This window comes from Lissotriton vulgaris, unplaced genomic scaffold, assembly GCF_964263255.1.
Source record: "Lissotriton vulgaris unplaced genomic scaffold, aLisVul1.2 SCAFFOLD_1127, whole genome shotgun sequence".
Classification (NCBI taxonomy): domain Eukaryota; kingdom Metazoa; phylum Chordata; class Amphibia; order Caudata; family Salamandridae; genus Lissotriton; species Lissotriton vulgaris.
The window spans coordinates 471,313-494,731 of NW_028241743.1; the positions used below are offsets into that span (position 1 = coordinate 471,313).

A 23,419-nucleotide genomic window follows, 5' to 3' on the forward strand; every position below is an offset into this window, starting at 1 on the left:
GCCGCTGTTTAGGAAGCCAGCCAATGGAGAAGAGCTGGCTCGTTTACCTCCCTACTAGAAGACATAAAATCTCGCCAGCGAGACTGCGCAAGCGCAGCCTACGGTAGCAGAGACCTAAAAAGGGGTTTGCAAAATGTCTAATCAAAGCTAAAGTTTGACGTTGAGTGTTCTTTCATGCTCATGAAAACCCTAACCTTTGTCTTGGCTTCATGATATTTGCAATTTTTCTTTCAAACCTTTCCAGTCATCAGGATTTTTTTTTCTAGGTAGTAAACTGAAGTCGCAGGAAAGAAAATCCAAGAAGACAACTACTTTCTAAGTTGAGGCCCCAGGGTCTAGCGCATAACCAACAGGTAAGTGGAAGCGCAACCGGAAGCTGCTTATCACCTTGCCAAGCGATGTACTAATACTTGGGTGCTGTTTATCTAGAACCACACTCAGGATGGCCGCTCCTTGTTATGTGACACTGAAATCTTAGTTTAAGTTTGCAAAACCATGGGATGTTGCTTAAGCAGTAACTGAAACTGCAAGAAGGTTTCTGTAATCAGGCCTCCTAACACCCATGCATATAACAGTGAAGGTTGGGGACAAATACCTGACAAATGGCATTAAAAGCTGACTGCACAGATTTTAGTGCCTCACCAGGCATTTGCACTGAGAGGATTGTGGTGCACAGTGGTACCACAGGATAATCATGATGGGAAGGCCTTTATATTCGCCTTGTGTCATGAAACATACAAATACATAATAGACCTGTCTTTGCAGCATGACAGTTGGTAATGCCCAGGGTCTGCCATAGGCCGGGCCTTTGGACCAGCCCTGCTATGCTCTGCTGTAGGCCTTGTACTATGGGGTTGCCTCACTGTAGCTTGGACACAGTGACCAGGCCCTGTGGCTAGCCCCTACATTACATGGCCAAACGACCTGCACAGTGGAGTTTGCTACACAGTGATTGACTGCAATGTTGGAAGTAAAATATTCTAAAAATTCTAAATAGTCACTAAAGACCTTTAAGAATTATTTACAGTTTATTTTGTTCATAACACGTTTGTTTCAAAAATACTCAAAATGCAGTACAATAAACTCAATAAAAAATTAAGATTACACATCAAAACCTAAACAAAACAGAAATTACCAGTTATTTGAGCAAACCAAAACTCGCCCCCATATATACTGCTCGTTGCACCATTTATATAATAATTGACATCTTACGGGCATCATTTTGTTGCACTAGGGAAAACGGCAAGCAGATATATGAGTTTATTATAGTCAGTGGAATGGGGCCTAGGCCCACAGGGGATGGGTGCGCTCAGCCCATGATCCATGTATAATGAGTATTCCCGAACCCTGGAGGTAATGCACAAGCCACTACCCTCTCTACACACTATAGGAGACTGTGTGCTGTGGGTTATGTGAATATAGGGTGCTCACTGTAGGTCCCATCCACAGGCCAGGCCCGGCACTGAACCCCTGCTTCGTACAACAGATTATGTTCCTAAGGACATTCAGCACAGGGGTTGGTTATATGGGAAACCCTGCAATAAATCACTGTTTCTCATGGCTGGAGATCAAGTTCAGTGAGTTAAATACACATGGATCTTAATGCAGGGCTTGGCCAGAGGCCTACCCTGTAGCATATGTTTACACCAGAAGGCCATCAGATCATGTGCAGTGAGTTATATTCACATTCAGGGTGGTCTTGGGGCGTGTCTGATGGTGGCAAGTAGCAATACATAATAAAACAACATCATTAGAGAAATGCACACAGGCAAACATTTTATATTCATAGTGATGTCGTTGATTATGTCAGTGCTGAGGAGAAATGTCATTTTAGATGTCATCTGTCACGTTGTGTGAAAACATGAGCAATGCAGTGCTGCGCTAACTGCAGTTGGCCAATTCCGGTTTCTTTTTTAAGACTTTATTTCATAACATCACTTGAGCAGTTGTTTAATTTAGTGAATGTAAATATGTGTGTGTATACATATATATGTGTTGATTAAAATCATTTTTTACGTATACATTTGTCAAGATTCCACTGGCTATTGTACAGCCTGATGGAACGTACTTGTACTTACATGTGTGATGTTTATTGAAGCTTCATCAGGGATTTCCTGATTTCAAACACACTTTTAAAGCTGTGTCTGAGCATTTCAAGGTTCTCAGTAGAACATATAACAGTAGTATAAATCTGAAAGCTGTAAAAAAAAAAATAACCAACTTTGGTAAAGACGAGGATACTTAAGAAATTCTTAAAACGGTCCCACTGATGTTTTCAAGAAAAAAAAACATTTTATTCATATTGAAGTTTTAGCTAGGATTTGGGTGTCTGCAAAACAAACCACATTATATTCATTTACATGACATACACAGTACTCCAAAATGCTATAATGAATTTACTTGGTTGAATGTCATGCAAGTTACTTGGAAACCCATACGAGTCACATGAAACTCCACCTTTTCTTCTCACAACACAGGATTTTTAAGATAGGGAAACCTTTAGTGATATTCTGTCTGCATGGTGCTTATATCCCTATTTACACTGAACTTTGTATTGGCTACCTTATTAGAGAAAAAAATATTATTTTCTTCATATACAGCGTTTCTTTTAGAAACGTTTATGGAAACAATGTGGTGGTCCTTGAGAAGTTTGCAGTGATCCTTCTCATATTCATTGAATTGAGCATATGTACATACACAAATAACAATTCTTTAGAAAATTAAATCTGTTTCTTCAAAAGGCAAACATAACGTATAGCTAGCTGGTACATTTTCGAGCAAAAGGCTACTCCAAAATGTGAGAAAGGTTGGTAATACGGCACAATGCTCGTGGAGGTGAAAGGAATAATGAAGGTACAAAAACACATGAAAAAATAACAAATGGGGGAGTGAGTAAAGAGGTATAAAGATAGAATCTACCTGAACAGTTTCTCGAACAGTGGCTGAAATCCTTTCTAGCCAGAAGACCACATCTCCCCATGTTTCCTTGTTGATTGTGCCCACAGGGCCCTCGCGAGGTGTTCTTGGATATCTTTGCCTTGGGAAAAGGGACAAGGTAGGGATAAAACAAATCAGAATTTACAGGCACACAGATTTATGGACTTGTCCTTCTTGCTGGCCAAAAGGAGAATAGCTCTGAAATGGAAGACAGCGCAGGGCCCACTGATAGTGGATTGGAAGAAGGATGTGGACAGCTGGGCTAGAGGAGAGGACCTTGATCTGTAAAGACAAGGTCATGAAGAGGCGTAGACCCCTGGCAGAACCGTGAGCCTGGGAGACCCGCCATGAGACGACCCGAAAGACGCAGCCGGATGACTTGAACTCCGGAAGGAGTTTGCACATAGTACTGGTCCAGTGAGGGAGGAGGACAAGCAGGAGATCCGGCGGCTGGATGCTTCATTCTGAGGAGTTAGGCATAGCTTCTTGTTGCCCTAGGAAACTTGTGGGAGACGGTTGCAATGTTTGGCCCCTTGGCAAGCTCACTCCCTTCCTTCTGCTCTATTATATGTCGACCCCCCTCCACCTCTATTGCCATGGGGCTCCACCCCCCAACCGTCCTTTTCATGGCACTAAGAGAACACAAAACCCTCTAAACGCACAAAAACTGAGAAAAAAATATCTGATATGTAGGTAGTGGACCCCCGGAAGTTGTAGTCAATGTTCGGTTTAGTTGGGTATGTTCTGTTTGCCGATTCCCTTTTGTTTGTTCTTCTTTCTCTTCTGGCTTCTAATTGGTCCGCATATGGACATATTTATTGATGGGCGAACATGACACTTGGATAGAGGACGCTGCTGCTCCCCGTGAGACATCCTAGTATATCGAGGTCCTGGTAACAAGTGCAGGAGATAAGAGCCGGCTGTGTCGGAACAGGGTTAAAAATGGGGTTAGAATCCTGGAAGTGAATAACTGATGTTATAACCCTGTTGTTGATAACAAATGCTATTAGATGGTTCAGACGGTGGCAATATGCACATAAAGAGAGTACTTGAATGTATGGTTTGTTTTGTTTGAATGTCATAAATACCAATAAAGAAGATTTTTAAAAAACCTGAATTTACAGGCAACGGCTTAAGTGAAAAGACAATTACATTGTAAATTCTGTTTTGTTGTTTAATTCATTGTATTGTGTAATTTAAAAAGCTGATTTTCAAACAAATTATAAAAAAAATTAACATAGATGTGAATGCTCACTGTTTTATCTGTTTTGGCGATATTAACATCTATGAGATATTTCTATTCACCAAGGGACAGCTGAGCCTGAAACGCGTTGAGGTGATCGAAGTTCACATTGATTTTGGTTAGATACGTTGAACAATAAATACTTTATTAGGATTTTGACTCTAGAAAGTAGTATGGCACAGTGAATTAAACTCTATAACGTATTTCAAGGAATTTATTCTTGAGTCACAAACTATAATTTAAGGTAAGGATCTTGAGGTAATCCGGCTTAAAGATAAAGTTGTGCAGGTTATTTTACCTTCTCTAATGCACAGAAAAGAATAGTTGGAGTTTTGCGTGGGACAGATGCTAGCCAAGTTGCTCATGGGGCTTGATCTAGTGATCCCAAAAGGATCAGATCTGCCCTTGTAATTCGAGAGTTCTTTAAACAGTGGGGCAATGGATTGCCTGTCCAAACCTTTTTGCCACAGGGTATATTTTGAAGCAGCTGTGCAATTAACAGCGCCAAAAAAGGACTTTCCCTGTAGCTTTTATGAGCTGATTTGGAGTGAGTTCATACTGTTTATGTGCTCCAGTTCATTGACTGGCATCTATCAGATTAAGGGCCCTTCTGTCATCCAGTTGATCAGACTGCATGTGAAGTCACTACAGGCCTGTCCCAGTTAGGCCATGGCATCTGACAGTGCAGGGACTGGTGCACACCCCAACTTCTGCAAAGCTGGCAGGCTTTCTCTCCTTCCTTCATTGCTGTAGGCTGTCACTCCCTGTGCAATTGAGCATGTAGTCTGAACCTCAAAGTTTTTACCCAAGAAGGACTGCGAGCTAATCTTTACTACCAAACACAGTTTCTGGTGTTTGCAAGTGTTGTCTTGAATCCCCCATTCTCTCTACTTGGTGGCAGCACTTTTGGCTGGAGAATCCTGCAGAAGAGAAAAGTCTTTAAGACTCTCCCCCACCTAGGTTCATTCTGCACCCGTGACAGACAGTGTGTTAATCAAGCAAAGACCCCTTCCAAGTGCGACTTAAAGCAGTTAATTTCTGTGCCAGAGCAGTGGGAGCACAACTGGGAAGTAAGTTCCCAGTTGCAGGTAGGTGGGCTGTGAACATCTACTCGGTGGAGTTCAAGAGATACATTAGGCATTTTCCAGGTACCGATGCAACTGCCTTTACACACGGTTGGATTTTAGCGGATAGGAAGAAGCTCATGTGTAATTTCTACACACCTCCAGTGTGATTTCTGAGAAATTAAAGTTTAAATTCATTATTTACTTTACACTGTTAATTGATTGTGTTGTGGATCCCGGGCAAGTTCAGCCAACCGTTACATATAAATGTTTTCATGGTTTTTTTTTTAGATTCCAGTGTTTTAAATTCAGGAAGACGCCTCTGGGAGTTGAAGATTCACTGCTGAAAACTGTGATCTGCATATCACAAGGCTGGATCCTGGTATTTCTTGGGTAAGAAATTGCGCCTGGTTATTTATAGAGATGTCAGAATTGCAGCATGAGGTGTTTTCCAAAAAGAAGCTGTGCTATGAATCCGCTTGCTGTCAGAGTCAAACTCTTGGTGGATAAGGCACCTTTTAGAGGAATCTGAAAGCTGCTGTTTTGAATTTGGAGGAAGGTAGGGGGCCCCTAATTATATCACTTAGCACTTCAATGATTGAATGAAAAAAAGAAGCGCATGCCACACTAAAATGGTTTATTTTGTGGGTGCATATTGTCATGAATGGTGCTGGCAGTATATATGTATACTAGAAATTTGTGATCTCCTATTATGATATGACCTTACAGAAAAATCAATAAATACACACTTTTATTACCACCCCATGTCTAAATGTATAGCTTCTAAGTGGCACCACTGAGATTTAGCACCATTGTTAATAACTATAGGGCAGCATCTGTCTGCCCCCATTTGGAGGGCCCCAAGGCAGATAGTTTTGCAGGCTTCCACCGCATTGGCGGAGGTCAGTTACCGCACGTGAATCTGAGGGTAGCAGTGGCCAGCAGCCACCGGCTTCTCATGGAGTTAGTGTGGGGTGCTCAAGCTCCGAGCTCCACAAGGAATCAAGAAACACAATCAGTTAATTATCCAGGCCAGTTGCTTTTTCAGAAAAAGAAAGTACTTGACTCACACAGCAGTGTTAAATGCTACACAGTCCAATTGATTATACAAGACAGTGTCAATGGTTGTGATGCTCCTTCGTGGAACTACAATCCATAACTCCTCTTACTAGTCCCTCCTTGGTGGCCCTCTTTCTGGTTGTCCGCCCTTTTTGAGCAATTTTAAAGTTAAAGCGTGGATTACATTCAGGTGCAGTTTCTTTAGATCTGCAACAGTCAAATGCGCCCTCAGTTCAAGTTTGCACAATGAGTTTTACCTTTTGCGGTGAATTGTTGTATGCAAAGGTTAGGTAATTGCTCTTAGGCAGCTCCTCCATAGGTGTGCGGCAGGGGGTGTAGGTAGTGGAAAGCTCACAGGAGTGCCAGGAAGCCAGAGATGAGCTGCATCAAAATACATGTGCGCTCAAGTCAGTCTCCGACGCTGTGGCTGTGGCGCTGGTGCGGAACCGACCACAGTAGTGTCCTTAACTTGCAGGGGTGTGACCACTGAGTGGGCCAATGTCATTTGCAGCCCCGATCAGGCCAGCAGTGGTCACAGTGGATGCAGCTTCAACTGGGCTAGAGCTTGCAGCTCCGGATGGGTCCTACTATGACAATAACAGTAGTAGCAGTCCTGGATTGGACTTACAGTCATCACAACATTTGCAGTCCCCGGCCATGCCTACAATGTTCATGGCTTGTAGCGGTTCCTGCTAAAAACTGGGATAAAAGACCAGGAAGACCTTCTGTCACATGGGTCACTCCTAGCTGTCTTGGGCAGTCAGCTGTCTCCGGCTGTCCATTAGTAACCAGGGTCATGCTGGGCCTCTCTCTTCGTGGTCGGTCTGTTCTCCTGCATGGCTCGGCAGACTCCTTCCCATTTTCAGCAGGCAGAGAAGCTTCTAGCTACATTAGACAGATATACTGCTCCTCCAGCAGAAAGTTTAGACTTCAGGTGATGCCCACTCACCTTCAGGAGACTGACTGTTAAGCACACACCATCCCTGGTTGCACAGACGTTTTTGTGTACTCCATGGAGCTCACCCTTCCTTATCCATAAAGGACTTGAAAATTGAGCAAAGTGGTGGTGTGTGCATCCCACTTCTAACCCCACTTTGTAGATAGAACTGTTTGAGGTGAAACTTCTTTCAAGTGTCCTCCTCCGGCTGCTCTCCAGACTCAGCCTTTGTATAGAGTGATACGTTTCACAGGAGGTAGCACTGGGGCTGTTCCCAACCTGGAGCACCCACAACACAGGGATAATGAGGTGTGAGGTTTCTGCACCTGGTTGTTGCCAGTCCAACATAAGAGAAAATATCTGGAACATACAAAAGGACAGGCTTAAGCTAGAAACATTCTCACCTCACACAATAGTGATTGCCGTCCCTATCCCTCAAGAATATACACCTCAAACCGATTGTGTCTCCCCTCTAACATTCACTTAATGACAGTGGTCAGGATGATGAGTTGGCAACTCCTTGCTAACAAAAGGCCTCATGCTGTTTCTAAATGTAGGCCAGTTTCCATCCTCCTCACTTCAGTGTCTGGATCTTCTCCCTCCATTTACCCAAAGCACTACACTTCTGCTGTCTGCGAGAACAGCCCCTACCCTCTATGTTGTGCTGTGCCATGCTAGGGGCATCCAAAATGGATACTAGAGGCCCCAGTGCTCAGTCTCACTCACACATATTTTATCACTAGACATGAGTTACAAGTACTACACATGTACACACTTGACATAAACAAAAGATGCCCGGGCAAGGTTGTGGACATGCACAGAATAGCGGAACATTATGCATTGAGGCCAATAGACCACTCTTCCAGTGCCACAGATAACAAGGGTTATTCGCACTATTGGTCTTTCTAAAAGCATAGTATGCTGCCACCACTGCTTAATCTGCTGACCCAGGACAGGGACAGTAGTCCTCTTCCCATAATGAAGCAATGCTTGGTGTGCACCTCCAGGTCACAGCACAGGTCCAGGATTTCGTGTAGTCCATGATAATGTGTAGCCCTCTACACACACACCTAGATTAGTGTAACATTAGTATACCAGATATGCATGCAGTTGGGTACTCTGGCAGGGGAGATGGTATACCAAACAGGGGCCATTCCTGCCCCAATTCATTGCTACTCAGTTAAATACAACAGGCCCTCTCAGGACCCTTCACCCAAGTCGTAAGGTTGTTAACAACATAAAACCTAATACTTAACTATATGAAAGACTGTAACCTAGAGCACTGCGAAAAGCTATTCATGCAATAATGCAAAATTGTGGAAATAAACAACATGGCTGATTTTTACCTTTGGTGAACACAGCCATCAACTAATCACATAACTAGTTCTCAGAACCATGTACCATGGTATACCGCAAACTTATCACAGTATACCATAGCACAATATATAACTACGTTTTATACAACTTATAAGTTTAACATTACTTACACTATTTACATTTACAAACAGAAAATTTGCATACATATTATAATGTATATTTCGTAGATATAACATTGACATCTTTTCACACATTCCACTTTACGCCACTCCACTGTATAACAGTTGACTTTATGCCACCCTATTGTACGCTATTTAGAATATGCCACTCCAGTTTACAATACTCCAGTCTACGTCACTACTTTGAACGCTAATTCACTGCATGTTGCTCCCATCTACTCCACACTGTATCCCACTCCAGTCTTAAGCACTATACTCTACTCTGACGCTGTTCACCACTATATTCAATTGCACTGTCATGTATGCCAGTTTACTGGACTCCCCTAACTCTACTGCTTGCAACTGTACACTATTCCACTGTACGCAACTCCACTTCAGGCTATTCCTCTATATGCTATTCCACTTTGCCCCACTTGATGGTAGCCAACTGGAGTGCATGCTATTCCAATGTACGCTACTCCACTATATGGCAGTCCATTGTACTGAAATACAGCAGACACCACTGGACTGTGCCACAATCCACTGTATGCAATTTTGCTTTACAAGACTACATTCTGCGCCACTCCACTAAACAGCATTTCACTGCACGTCACTAGACTATACGCTTGTATAATTAAGCCAATTGAATTGTTCAATTCCCTACTGTACGCTAGTCCACGATATGCCACTCCAATGCACATCTGAACAATTACCGCCACTAAACTCGATGTTATTGCACTGAACACTACTCAAGTCTACACTACTTCACTGTGTGGCAATACATTTATGCTATTCCACTATACGCTATTGCACTGTACCCCACTGTAGCGTAATCTATTCAACTCCGCACTACTGCACTGAACGGCATTCCAATATACGACACTCCACTTTATGCATTTTAACTTTACAACACTACACTGTCCCTCACTCGACTTTACGGAAGCCCATTGTACACCACAGATCTGTACCACACTCCAGTGTATGCTATTCCCAGTTTAAGCTACTTCACTGTACCACTCTTAAATGACTAATCAGTGCTGCACGTGATGAATCTCCTAATTTTGTCCGTCCCACCTGTTGGTAATATGTATGATTTCACTTTCTTGCTGTGCGCACAAGCTTTGCATCTACCACATTTTTAAAAAACATTTTTTCGCGGAGCCACTATCATGCAGCTGCTAGGTTTTTAATGGGGTAGCTGTGCACCGGTATGTTACGTAGGGATTTACTCTTCCTATATGTAATGCAGGGGAATGGACTGACTAACTTGTCAATAGTTGCATCTGATCTCACCATACCCCAGTGTTTCCTAAGTATCCTTCTTATGGCCCCTGATTCCTAGCTATAAGTGGTAAGGAATCTTACTTCTTTGTTGGTCTTATTTGTCCTTTTGGGTGTTAACAGGCTATTCCTTTCAACCTTAAATACTTTTTCACTCCCTGTATTGATCACTTTCAAAGGGTATGTCCTGTCTTTGAATCTCACAATCATCCTCTCTTTCTCAGACTCAAAAAGCTCATGAGCACTATAATTAAGTTTTGCCCGGAGTAAATCTCTATATGGAATGCTCTATATCAAATAGGGGGAGATGGTGCCTACGGACATGGAGAGTGCAGTTTCCTGCAGTGACTTTTCTGTGAAGACTAGTAGTTCAAAGTTCAAAAAGTACTTTATTCGTTTAAAAGACAATAACCATAAAAGCAACAACATGAAATTACAATTTACACAGGAATTGTTAAGAGAAAACAATTATAATTCATCCAGCCCAATTGTTTTCTGCAGTTTAAAAACATGTTTAAAAAAGCCTAAAACTACTGCAACAGTTAAAACAGTGTCCATTCTCTGCAATTCTAAAAATGCTGGTCGGCATCTATTTACGTTCATTTCTTTGAGGATTGGGATAATAAATTTCCTACGTGGTGTAATATAAAATTTACAAAAAAATAAAACATGGATGTCAGATTGGGACGATGATTCATCGCACGGGCATAGAGGCAAATCACGCAACCATGAGTTCATTTCTGGGAAGGACAAAAGTCTAAAAACAATGTTCAATCTAAAACGGGTCAAGAGAAATCGATCATAATTGGACATCGACAGGGTTAAATAGATGCGAGGTAACTGTCTGTTTCTACACTTCCTCTCGCCTTCTTTTCTCTTCCAGGTATTCCATACACAATTTTTGAATAATTTTCTGGGTATATTAACCATTGTGAGTGGGTCATCATATTAATGTTGGCAATTGATTTCTATAAGAAAACGTTTGACATAATCCAGCCATTTGAATCGACTCACATTTTCCAGATTCAAGACATCCTTCAACATAGCCCGGTTCACGGTACACTCATTTGTTGTCCATATGCTATGCCACAAGAGGATGGGTTGTGTTCTGATTATATCTGATATGTGAGGTTGTCCAAGTTCAATGTGACAGATATAAGTCGCAACACTTTGTGGTACTGTCAGGATGTCCCTCATGAACTTATTTTCGGCTATTTGAATTGAATTTATGTTGGAATACCCCCAAAGACCCGAGCCGTACAAAGCTACTGATATACATGTAGCATTATATATAGTTAGGATTTCTCTTATTGGTTTCTTGTCCAGCTTTTTAATAAAATTATTTAAGGCCATTGTTGTTTTTAAGAACAAAAAAGTTCTGGCCTTTACAGCACTTGTCCAAGACCCTGATTCATGGAACAAAATACCAAGGTAGGGGAAAGTGGAGGTATTTTCTAAAGGAACTTCATTTATATACATTTTTCTCATGTGCTTCCCAGTTCTTTTACCACAGATCATGGAGTAGGTTTTACGGGAGTTGATTTTTAAATCTAAACTCAACATGAACTTATCAAATGATGTTATCAAATTCTGTAGGGCCAATGGAGTCCGGTCCAATAGGACTGCATCATCAGCATACAAGAGTGTAGGGATAGGTCTCTTGCCAACCCTAGGCATATCCCTGCACTCCTGCAACAGACGAGATTCAAGTACATTTATATAGACCAGAAATAAAAATGGAGCCAGGACGCATCCCTGGCGTACTCCACGTCCAACACCAAATTTTCTGGTACATTCTCCCCCTTTTCCATAACGAACCAATGCTGTGGCCCCTGAATATAATTCTCTTAAAAAGAAAATGATAAAATCTTCCACACCCAGCCCTTTTAAAATTGCCCACAATTTAACATGTGACACAGTCGAATGCCGATGTGAGGTCGACAAACGTAAGGTACAGGCGTTCACCCTTTACCCTGGTATATTTTTGATGAACAATCAGTAAATTTAAACCTTGTTCGATTGTTCCTATGCCCTTCTGGAATCCATACTGCAGGTCACTCACTATCCCATTTTCCTCTGCCCAATTTTGGAGTCTTGACAGGATGACTCTGCCAAGGATTTTTATAGACGAGTCTAGAAGGGAGATTGGTCTATAACATGCACAATTTTGTCTATCTCCCTTCTTATATATTGGTACAATAACCGAGGTAAACCAAGACGGATTTAATCCCCTTGCTAGTGCTGCATTAAAAAGCTGTACCAGCATGGGGCCCCAGATCTCGCTGTTTGCTTTATACAAGTCTGCTGGGATCCCATCAGGACCTGCGGTCTTGCCACCCTTTGTTCCTTTCAGACCCATCATAACTTCTTCCACAGTTACCACAAGCTTCTGGGCCCCAACCCCTATATCACCCAATGTACTAGGACCTATTATAGGTATTTCATCTTGGGACCTGTAAGATTAGAAAAATGTTCGACCCAATCGTCCTCAGAAATTGCGATCTCCATGCGCGCCTTTGTGTTATTGTAAAGAAAAGGGGCATTTACGGCCCTCCAAAATGCAGATGCATCCTTAGACTCTGACGCTGCACATAGGACTTCCAGGGCCTCCTTTTTTATGGCATTTTTCATATTTTTTAATGCATCATTGTATATTTTTCTCAAACCTCTTATTTGGCAGGTATCTCAGAGTTTCTTATGAATAGCATGTCTCAAGTCAGTCAATGCCCTTGTACATGCATTATCAAACCAACTCTTATTACCCTTTATCCGCTTATTTACCTCCACCCCCAGACTATTTTTAATTGAAGAAGCTATGATGTTAAAATGTTCTATTATCTGCTCGCTATCAGAGTCCTCACCCAGGCAAATCGCGAAACTGTCAAAACAGTTTTTCAACAGTTTGCCTAGGAATTTTTCTGGGACCACCTTACCCCAATTACGAGTATACCCATTTTGCTTCCCAAGAATCACATCAGGGACCGTACGCTAAAGGGTCCCATCGTTATGCTGCTCAAAAAATGGGTTTTCAATCTCTATTCTTTGAGGCCAGTGGTCACTTAATGGTAACTCTATGGTCTTAAACCTCTTAATCTTGTGGCCATAACTATTTGAGGAAATAATGAAGTCAATGGTGGTCAAGTCTCCTCTGCCAATGAATGTGGGTACAAAGGGAGTTGGTTTTTGGGCAATTTCATTTACATATCCCAAGTCATACGTAAACAATATTTCATTAAGTAAGTCCCCAATCAAAGAGTGGTCAAAGTGTGTTAAATTAATCTCCACAGATGCCTTGTTTGCCCTTTTTGAAGAGTGGACAATTAAAATCACCCCCCCCCCCAAAAAAAAATTATTACTTCCCTTTCATTATTGTCTATTTCATGTTGTATATCCTCCCTCAGCATTTTTAAAATGCTCAGAGTTTCATTTTTCGGGATATTATTATAAAAATTTATAACAACGAAAAGTATTCCCTTCTTGCTATCTATCGTTACTACATGATAGGAGCTGCACTTAGGCGCGAAACGGACCTGCTCATACTTGAGCTGATTTGAGAGGTACGTAATTAACCCACCCTTTGCTCTCCCGTATTGGCCCCCCCACTGCCGGTGTAAAGAAACTTCTATAGCCACTTATATGTACTGGGTCAATGGACCACGTTTCTTGCAAAGCCAAAATATCTGAACCATTTATTACACTTTCCCAGGATGGATTTTAAATTTTCTGCCTTAATCCTGCCACATTCCAGAACAAAAAAGTACAGGATTTCCTATTCTCATTTACTCCATATTCACACAAAAGGGCATTACCCGAATCCTTTTCACATGACGGGGAACTAGCTCCTCCACATGTTCCCCCCATCTTTTGGTCAAAGTTACTATTAATCTCATGACACTCCTCGTTATTTTGGCCGTTGGCCTCTATGGACGAGATTTCTATTTGGTTAATGTCATCATTACCCTCCAGCAGCATATAATCTACTATATTTCCCTTAATTGTATCAGGATTCTCCCTTATTCCTAACGTTTTAATGGGTGGAGTATCCTTTTTAAGTCAGTCCACAAAATCAAGGCCCGAAAATACATCAAACCGATTGTGGGTAGGTATATTATAGGAAGATAAGGCTATACCTCAATTATCCCACAGGTAGTTATTTTCATAATTCGGACCTAGAGTTGGAAGGTGGGTCAACCTTGGATAGAAATGAACTGATCTCTGTGGTTGGGAGAAGGTAAATTGATTACGCCCATAATATTCAAGTCCGAGCCTATTTGCAGACTGCCTTCCTGGTACACGGTCTTTCAAGTAAGGCGGTGGTGTTTGTGGATAAAAATAACTAAGATAGTGTGTGGAGATAGAATCGCTGCTTCTCACGTCATACCAATCCCCAATATGCCTCACGGCTCTATGATCTTTAAAATTTACGATGATTACATCCCCCTTCCTGTCTTTAGGTCGTGAGCCCACCCAAATTGAACGCCTCACATTTAAAATGTCCCCGTTGATATGGGCAGGCAAGGGTCTATTGTTACACAACCAATGGACAACTTTATTTCGTACGGCTCAATGGTCTTCCTTAGTGACTAGAGGGAGCTCAGGGACACCTGCCATGACAATCGCATAAGGGGCAGCTTCTGGCGGTAAATCTACTCTTCTGTGTAGTTGTCGATTTATATTATGTGGGTCCTTTGCCCCATTGTCCTTATCAGCCTTACTTTGCGAGTGATCCACTTCTTTCTCCGGACTTATTTTATCCCCCCTTTGATCACCTTCTTTATGTACAGGTGGTGCTTTAGATGCAGGCTTCCTCTCTGACGTGAATGATGTCTGTACTTTTTTGGGGGAATCACAAGTTAGCTTTTTCCCTTCACAATTACGTTTTATAGAGAGAGTAGGACATGATGGACATTGTTTCGTTTGTGGCATCGTATTAGCAGTAATTACACTGGGGTTTATACTAGTTAATCCCTTTGCCAAATCAGATAATAAAAGTGTATTTCTTTCAACTTTTTTATCGATCGAGTCTAAATGCGTGCTGATCCTCATTACCCTTTCTAAAAGAGGCAACATCAATGAACTTACCAAAATTTCAATTTTTTCCAACAGACCCACCTCACTGGTAGAACGGTGAGTTGATATTAGGGGGACTGTCAATGAATCAGCAGTATTTAACACTATTGAGGTTGACCTCCTCTTTCGCATTTTAGCTTGACTAATCTTTAAGGGACCACCCCTTCTTTTTTTTGTTTTAACCTTGGGAGGTGTCCTCTGACTTATATTGGTAGGAGATTGAATAGATAATCTAGGGGAATTTGATAGCCCCTCGTTGTCACTACTAATGGACACACTCAGCAAAGAGTCATCAATATTAGGACCGGCCAACCTTTCTCCTTTATCCTTAGCATCTCCGCTAGTTGGTTGTCTGTTCTGTCCTTCTGTATAGTTTGTAGGAGTTGGCAAAAGCGCAGTCCCTATTTGCCCCAAGGAAGATCGCTTTCCAATTATTAAATCCAAAGAGGAACCGCTATCTAATTTGGCTGTATCAGCTCTTTTTTTGCCATTCCTCCCCCCACGTTTTAGTAGTGCTTTTCTGCATTTCCTCACCGATCTTGGTGCTGGCGTTGCCTGCTCTGTTTCCTCAATAGAGGTATCTAGCTGATCTTCATGCTTCTCTGCATGCACCTGGACTATATCTCTCTCTCCACCCTCTCAATCTCTCTGTGACTCGCTTAACGACTTCTTTGTGGACAAGGTGATAAAGATTAAGGCCAACATCCCTCCCCCATCCCCCACTTTCACCAATCCTTCCCCCCCCCGCTTCCTCCAAACTCACCTCCATCCCCCCCTTGACCACAGCCACGCTTCTCCCCCTGCTTCACAGGGTGAAATCAGGTTCCCCCCTAGATTTCGCCCCCGCCCACATCTTGAGAGAAATCTTTCTAACATGCCCATCCCCACCCCTCACACTTCTAAATGATTCTCTCAGTAATGGAGTGGTACCCGCCCCCCACAAATTTGCAGCCGTTATTCCCATTCTAAAAAAGGCTGGTGCGGACCCTTCATCCCCTTCCAACTATCGTCCTATCTCCCTCCTTCCCTACCTGGGAAAGGTCCTAGAAACCCACGTCACCGCCACTCTGAGCTCCCACGTGGAAATCAACCACTGCCTTTCCCCTCGGCAGGCGGGCTTTCGCCCCCTCCATTCCACGGAAAAGGTAGTGGTCTCAGTTATGGACAGCCTACGCGAGGGCATCGACACCAATCTCCCTCAGGCCCTCATTCTTTTAGATCTGTCCGCCGCTTTTGACACGGTGGACCATTCCACCTTACTTACCCGTGTCAAGGCGGCGGGCATAGAGGGTCTAGCCTTCGCTTGGCTTGAGTCCTTTCTAAGCGGCAGAGCTCAGGCAGTCCATCTTACCGGTTTCACTGCGGCCTCCCACAAGGTGACGTGTGGGGTCCCCCAGGGTTCCTCACTCTCCCCCCTTTTGTTTAACTTATACATTTTCCCCCTCATTTTTATGTTACAGCAGCTCGAGGTCACGGTGTACAACTACGCCGATGACCTCCAGCTTATTTTCAACCTTTCTCATTCCCCTTCATCCTTCCAGAATGTCCAATCTGTCATGCTGTTCATTCAGGATTGGATGAACTGCAACCACCTCAAACTCAATCCGGACAAGACCGAACTAGTCTTGACCGGAGGTGGTTGCAGTCCTTGGTCCCCTTCTCACTGGCCCTCCCCACTCGGTGCTCCCCCACTCCCGGTCCCCAAAGTCAAAACCCTTGGTATCTTCCTTAATCCCTCACTTTCTGTTCACTCACAGGTTAGTTCTGTTGTCTCCTCTTGTTTCTTCTCCCTCAGAACCATCAGGAAGATCTCTCGGTTCTTTTCACTCCCCGCCCTAAAGATCATAGTGCTGGCGATGGTGTTGTCGCGCCTCGACTACGGCAACATCATTTACAATGGCGCGCCTGCCTACGCCATTCACCGGCTGCAACTAGTGCAGAACCAGGCGGCCCGACTTATCTATGGCCTGCCTAAATATCATCGGGCCACCCCTTTACTGCAGGCACTGCACTGGCTGCCGGTGAAAGAGCGGGCCCTGTTCAAGCTTGGGTGCCTCACCTTTCAGGCTAGAATGGGCACTGCACCAGAGTTCATCTGCTCGGCTATCAAGCCTTACACCCCAGGGAGAGTGCTTCGCTCCTCCCACCTGGCCCTCTTAACTGTCCCCCGATTCAAAAAGAAAAAGGCTGGCGGCACCAAGTTTTCTGTTCTGGCCCCTGTGTTTTGGAACTCCCTGCCTGCGGCACTCCGCACAACACCCTCCTACACTGAATTTAGGAAAAACCTCAAAACCTTCCTTTTTTCTCGTGCTTTTGCTGCCTAACTCTCCTCGTTTGCCATCCCCTCGCAATCTGAAGCGCCATGAAACCGCATGGTATAAGTGCGCTATATAAATGTTTTTAAATTCAAATTAAAAAAAAATTCAAATTCAAAATTAAATTCAAATTCAAATCTATTATAACACCCTTATCACTAATAGGCATGGCTGTGTCCACCACTGTGAGAGGCACCTCTTCCTGTGATGAAAGAGGGCTCCCCCGACCTAGAGAGGCCCTTCTATCGTTATTAATCTGATTGACCTTTTTAATCAAATAATTGTCCAAAGTTCCTTGCCCAAAAGCATTTTTATCAATTTTATCTCTAGACATTGAACCGGCTTATTGCTACACTATGGGAAGCCAATCTGATAAAAACAAACCTAAGGCTTTCGGCGCACCTTACACATACACCAGGAATTAAGTTATAAAGTCTTACTGTGAAACAAATAGTCCTTCCCTGAACATCCAGAGTCTGTGGCCCAGCCCAGCCTCTTCAGGCCTCTGAGGGCCACAGAGGGCCCGCCCTTTGCCCGGGCTTCACCCGGCTGCTCCCGCGCGCGACTCGCGGGGCACCTGGGAGGTGTAGTTTGGGCCCCCGCGGTGGCTGCAGGTGATGTTGCGGTGTCTAAATACAGCCGTTTCCCTCACTGCGTCGTCTCCCGAAGCTGGTGGCACAAAGGACAGGAGCCGTTTCCCTCACGGCAGGGTGAGTGTAGATTTGAGCGTCCAAAGAGCGCTCGGCGCTCCCCTCTTTTCAGGCGCCTCTGGGCGCAATGGTGGCGTCAGAGACGCGACTTGACCGCCGGGGGAACCTGGGAGGTGTAGTTTGGGCCCCCCGCGGTGGCTGCAGGCGATGTTGCGGCGTCTAAATACAGCCGTTTCTCTCACGGCGTCGTCTCCCGAAGCTGGTGGCACAAAGGACAGGAGCCGTTTCCCTCACGGCAGGGTGAGTGTAGATTTGAGCGTCCAAAGAGCGCTTGGCGCTCCCCTCTTTTCAGGCGCCTCCGGGCGCAATGGTGGCGTCAGAGACCCGACTTGACCGCCGGGGCACCTGGGAGGTGTAGTTTGGGCCCCCCGCGGTGACTGCAGGCGATGTTGCGGCATCTAAATACAGCCGTTTCCCTCACTGCGTCGTCTCCCGAAGCTGGTGGCACAAAGGAAAGGAGACGTTTCCCTCACGGTAGGGTGAGTGTAGATTTGAGCGTCCAAAGAGCGCTCGGCGCTCCCCTCTTTTCAGGCGCCTCCGGGCGCAATGGTGGCATCAGAGATGCGACTTTACCGCCGGGGCACCTGGGAGGTGTAGTTTGGGCCCCCAGCGGTGGCTGCAGGCGATGTTGCGGCGTCTAAATATAGCCGTTTCCCTCACGGTGTCGTCTCCCAAAGCTGGTGTCACAAAGGACAGGAGCCGTTTCCCTCACGGCAAGGAGAGTGTAGATTTGAGCGTAGTACTAGTATCTAATGTGCCCTCTCGGACTGTAAGCAAAACGTCTAAGAACTCAATTTCTGCCTTATGCATTTTACTGGTGAGGCCTTTTTGCTGTGGCTGAATGAAGATAAGCTACATTTGAAATTCAGCAGTAAAATACATTAGTCAGAAATTGAGTTCTTAGACATTTTGGTTACAGTCCGAGAGGGCACAGTAGACACTAGTCTTTAGTCATCAGGGTTGTCACTGACCATGTCATGAGTGATGTAATATGTGAGTTCATAAGCAGTGCATTGCTGGGCCGCGAGATATAGCTTCTTTTTTTTTTTAACCTTTATTTTTTATTTTGCAATAAGAACATAATAAATGCACCTTGTTCGGCCTGCAGGCAGCAAGAGACCAGTTACAGCGGTTTGCACAATAAAAGAAAAAAGGCCGCTTAATTTCCTCTTTAAGCTTAAGGTAGTAACTGGTGTTGATTGTGTATTGTAAGTGGTCTTACAACTGTGATTTACATCTGTTCATTTTCCGCTTTCATGACGCAGAGATGACCTTATCATCACAAAATGGCATTCATAGTGGGAGGAAGATGTATGTTCATTATAGAATGTCTTTTGTAATATGACAGAGGTTAGAATGTTCTTTCTGTTGTGAACCCCCATAGACAACACTGAGTTGGATCTAGCCGTGCGTATTCCAATGATGATTTTTTTAATTGAGCTTTTTTGGTGTTTTTAAATGGACAGGTGGTTATCTTCGTGTATGTGATTAGGAATAACGTACACATTAGGCATTGTTTGCATTATTTGTAACTTGCTTTTTAATTGTAATATATTGTAAATAAAAGATGCAGAAACTTGATATTAGTTTGTTTTTAAAAAAAGCAATAACATTATTTCTAATAAGTAACGTCTAGTAGGCTAGACCAAAACCTCCCAAGTGATGATATAGCTGTAGTTGATAGCTGACCTGTTTGTCTCACAGAAGATTCACAGATAAGTGAGCATCGCTAGGGAACAATTTGAAATGTCGAATTTAATCCTCTCCCACCTTTGGCTTTGCTGGGTCTCGTTTTCTACACTTCCTACATGATGTGTTTTTTGTTCGAATCAAGAAATCAGTATATTTTAAGTACCCATATTGATATTTCACTTATGTTGATGTTGTATTTAGTCTGGCCTTTTGCTCAACAGACTAGAACCGTCATACAGAGCCTTTTGAACTTTTTCAACAATAGGAAGGTGCACCAGAAAAGAAGTCCATGTTCAATTGGTTTATTCCATCATCTTCTTTTATTGATAATATATAATATATAAGTTAAAATCCAGCCAACGCGTTTGGTTCCGTGTTGCAAAGGAACTTCATCAGGGCTCAACAATAATGTTGTGTAGGAGTCATATATGCCATTTGTGGTACAGTATCACCATATATTGAAAAACTTTCTCCTCCTTATATTCAAGGTTATTTCCAGGTCACAAATGGTACCAAGGGACACTATCCCGTCCCAAATGTGATATCCAGGTCAGGATATCATAGACTATGGTGTGCGGTCTGATTTTAGAAGCCTTTTGAGTTAGCTAGTTATATGCCAACAGTTTTTGCCTCCCTAAGCAGGTAAATTATTATTGTGTGTCTTTTCATCACCCTTGTGTTACTAGATATGCTGTTCCAAATAGTTCTATTTGTGGGTATTAAAGAGGCAGCTTGTTTATTGCATATTGTTGTATTGAATGTCTTTTTTAAAAAATGTTGTCTCTCAGAGAATTAGTTCAATATCGTTTTTCACACATTGTGTTTCTCAACTTGATATTTTAGGCTTTCTCTATTGAGAAGACACATAAAAGAGGAAGCATGCCCATGAACCGGGGCTGTATTGCACACCCATGGATTTTAAAGCTGGTGGAGAATTATGGGCAGTCGGAAGGTATGCCAGTTGCAGTCGCTGCAAAAGTGGTAAAAGTAAGTGTTAAGCTCAGGCCAATAGCCATGAATGAAAGTTTAGCGGTGACCAACCCCTGGTAATAACAACCATATAAAAAGGAGTTTGGTGAGGGTGGAGTGGATTCTCCGGAGGAAATATATTAAAATGTAACAGTATTGTCAAGTTTTAAAGGGTGCAATACATTCATTGTATTTTAAAATGTTATTATTAGGCTATACTTAAAAATATTTGGGCAAAATGGTACAACATTTTAACACTTGCTTGAAACATTAGACAAAAAAGATTGAATTTTACAGAAGGTTGCCCCTCATGAATTTCTGGGAAGTTTGAGGGAGTTCATAAGTTTTAAAGTACTTCAGTCGAGTACAACTGATGAATGATAGTAGGAATGAAAGAATCCCAAGCATGTAGGGGACCGGTTGGGCGTGGGTGAATATCTCCTGTGCAGGAGAAACAACCAAGGGGTAGGCGATTGAGAGGGCTTCTAGGGTCTGGATCCCAGAACCTCACACCACATTGTGTACAGGAGTATGTATATACATTTTTAATAAGAGCTTGTATATCTTATCCATGTTTAGGCATGTGTGCTTTAGACATCTGCTCACCTCAGCCTGTCGGCTGTAACATCATGTTTTCAGGCATAATCGTTGTATGTTTGCACTCACCTATTCAGCCATTCATCATTCTCTCGCGCATCCTTGTAGTCAGTCACTCATTCATCCATCCATTCACCCAGCTGTTGAAACATTCTCACATTAACCCATTGACCTCTTCACACTACAACAAATACAAACTTTCCAATTAATGAAAACATTTTCACTAATAAAACTAGTAATTTGTATTGGCTTTGCCAGTGTTTGTTTTCAATGGCTATCACATTTTAAAGTAAATGGCTTCTCTTTTACAAGGCAGCCATTCCAGTATCTTTATTGTCACTTGGCCTCGTGGGCTGAAGCCGTACTGATGAAATATATTCTTTCCGTGAACTCTGGACTTGTTACTCCAAGGTAGCGGTACCACCATTATATGCACTCAATCCTTTACTCAAATGTTGCTTCGCCTTACACATTGTTGCAGTTTGTGGACCGGTGCAATGCACACATACGAACAGCTCCTTATCAAAGTGTACTTATTGCAAGGGTTCAGGAAATGACGGGGAATGCTCACTGCTGACTTGGGCTTGAGAAGAATACAGGAAGGAGGAAAGCCATAAGCTTGGAAGGAGTGCTTCTCGGATATATCAAGGCTACCAGTGCTGGGAATGTCACCTAGAGGTCAGGGATGTAGACGGGAAAAAAGATTATTATTAGATAAACATTGCAGGCAAATATATATATTTTTCCAAACTTAACTTTTTTGACCGGTACATCTTGCAGACAAGGTAGATTATTTTCCAACAGAAAACAATACATTCAAACAACAGTTATGGCCAATATCACATATACAGTGGAAATACTTTATATATGACCTGTAATACCCTGCTCTCTAATATGGCTGTTCTTTGATTGGTGCAGAGGCTAGCCTTCATTTCAAGTAACCACCCCTGACACTTTCATTGTTGACTTCTGGATTAGAGTTTGTTGAACTTGAAGATGAGGGGTACATGGGCCTGATCTGTGCCGTAACATAGACATCCACATGTCACATTTTATGAACCTATGAAATGGTGCCCAAATTTTTGCTAATGTATGTATTCTATCATCAATAAACATAGTCAACTTTGCCATACCACATACTGTCCATAACTTAGCCCATCACATGGGTAATCAGTGGCGAGGAAGGCATTTTCCAAGTATGTGCTATTGTTAGCCTAGCAGCAAAGAAGATATGGGCATTGTGGTAGTGAGTAGATGTTCTGATTCCTCTCCCTTATTCCTAAAGAGCAATGTGTGTGGTTTGTATTTTCAATTCAGTTGTACTTCTTTTTTTTACTGTGAAAGGGAACCACCTGCCAAAATATATGCAGTTTGGCACAAAACCACCACATGTGGGCTATGGTACCTCTTTCAGTAGAGTACTTTCAGTCGAGCAGCGCCAACATATTAGAACTGCAAACATTGTGTTTAATTGTGCCGGGGTTTAGTTCCATCTCATCAAGACGTTATAATCATTTTGTTTGTACTGACTGGAGAAGTGTGGCTCACTGGTTAGAGGAGGCAGACCCTGATGCAGAGGTCAGACCCGGGACCAGGGTTCAATTCCCGACGCGGCAGGGTCTTGAGCTCAAAAATGTCCACGGACTCGATAATTCTCGCCTCGTTACCTACTCAAATCATGGGTTCACACTCTGCAACTCTGGGCAATAGCTTCCTTAATCTCCACTATGGCCCCACTGCGATGGGATGCCTGGTATTCACCTTGGGGATGCCCAGTAGGGGTTATCTCGCAGGGAAAGCCAGGACGGGTTCCCACAGCAAGCGCTAAGAGACCTGTCGGTGATTTGGCGCTATATAAATCGAAATTAACATAACATAACATAACATATGAAAGCCAAGGATGCTCTGGACAAGGTATTTAACTAAATTTCCTCCTCTGTTTCAATATTTAATTTCGTTTCCCATTTAGTTGTGTTTGGTGGTTTTAGGTCTTTCTGAAGATCAGACTGATATTGGTATAGTAGAGTTATACTTTTGTTTATAGTATGTTTGTGCATTAAAGATTCTATG

At 43.0% G+C, this 23,419-nt stretch overlaps 1 protein-coding gene across 1 annotated transcript in view; it reads left to right on the forward strand.

Moving 5' to 3' along the window:
- The first annotated feature begins 264 nt into the window (after positions 1–264).
- Positions 265–23,419, forward strand: part of LOC147669896 (adrenocortical dysplasia protein homolog) — a 256,261-nt gene continuing 233,106 nt past the window's right edge. The window contains exons 1-3 of the mRNA XM_086948161.1: positions 265–353; positions 5,536–5,637; positions 20,627–20,770. Coding sequence (XP_086804287.1) covers positions 20,663–20,770 — 108 coding nt within the window. The 5' untranslated portion in view covers positions 265–353; positions 5,536–5,637; positions 20,627–20,662. The remainder of the gene's footprint in view (positions 354–5,535; positions 5,638–20,626; positions 20,771–23,419) is intronic.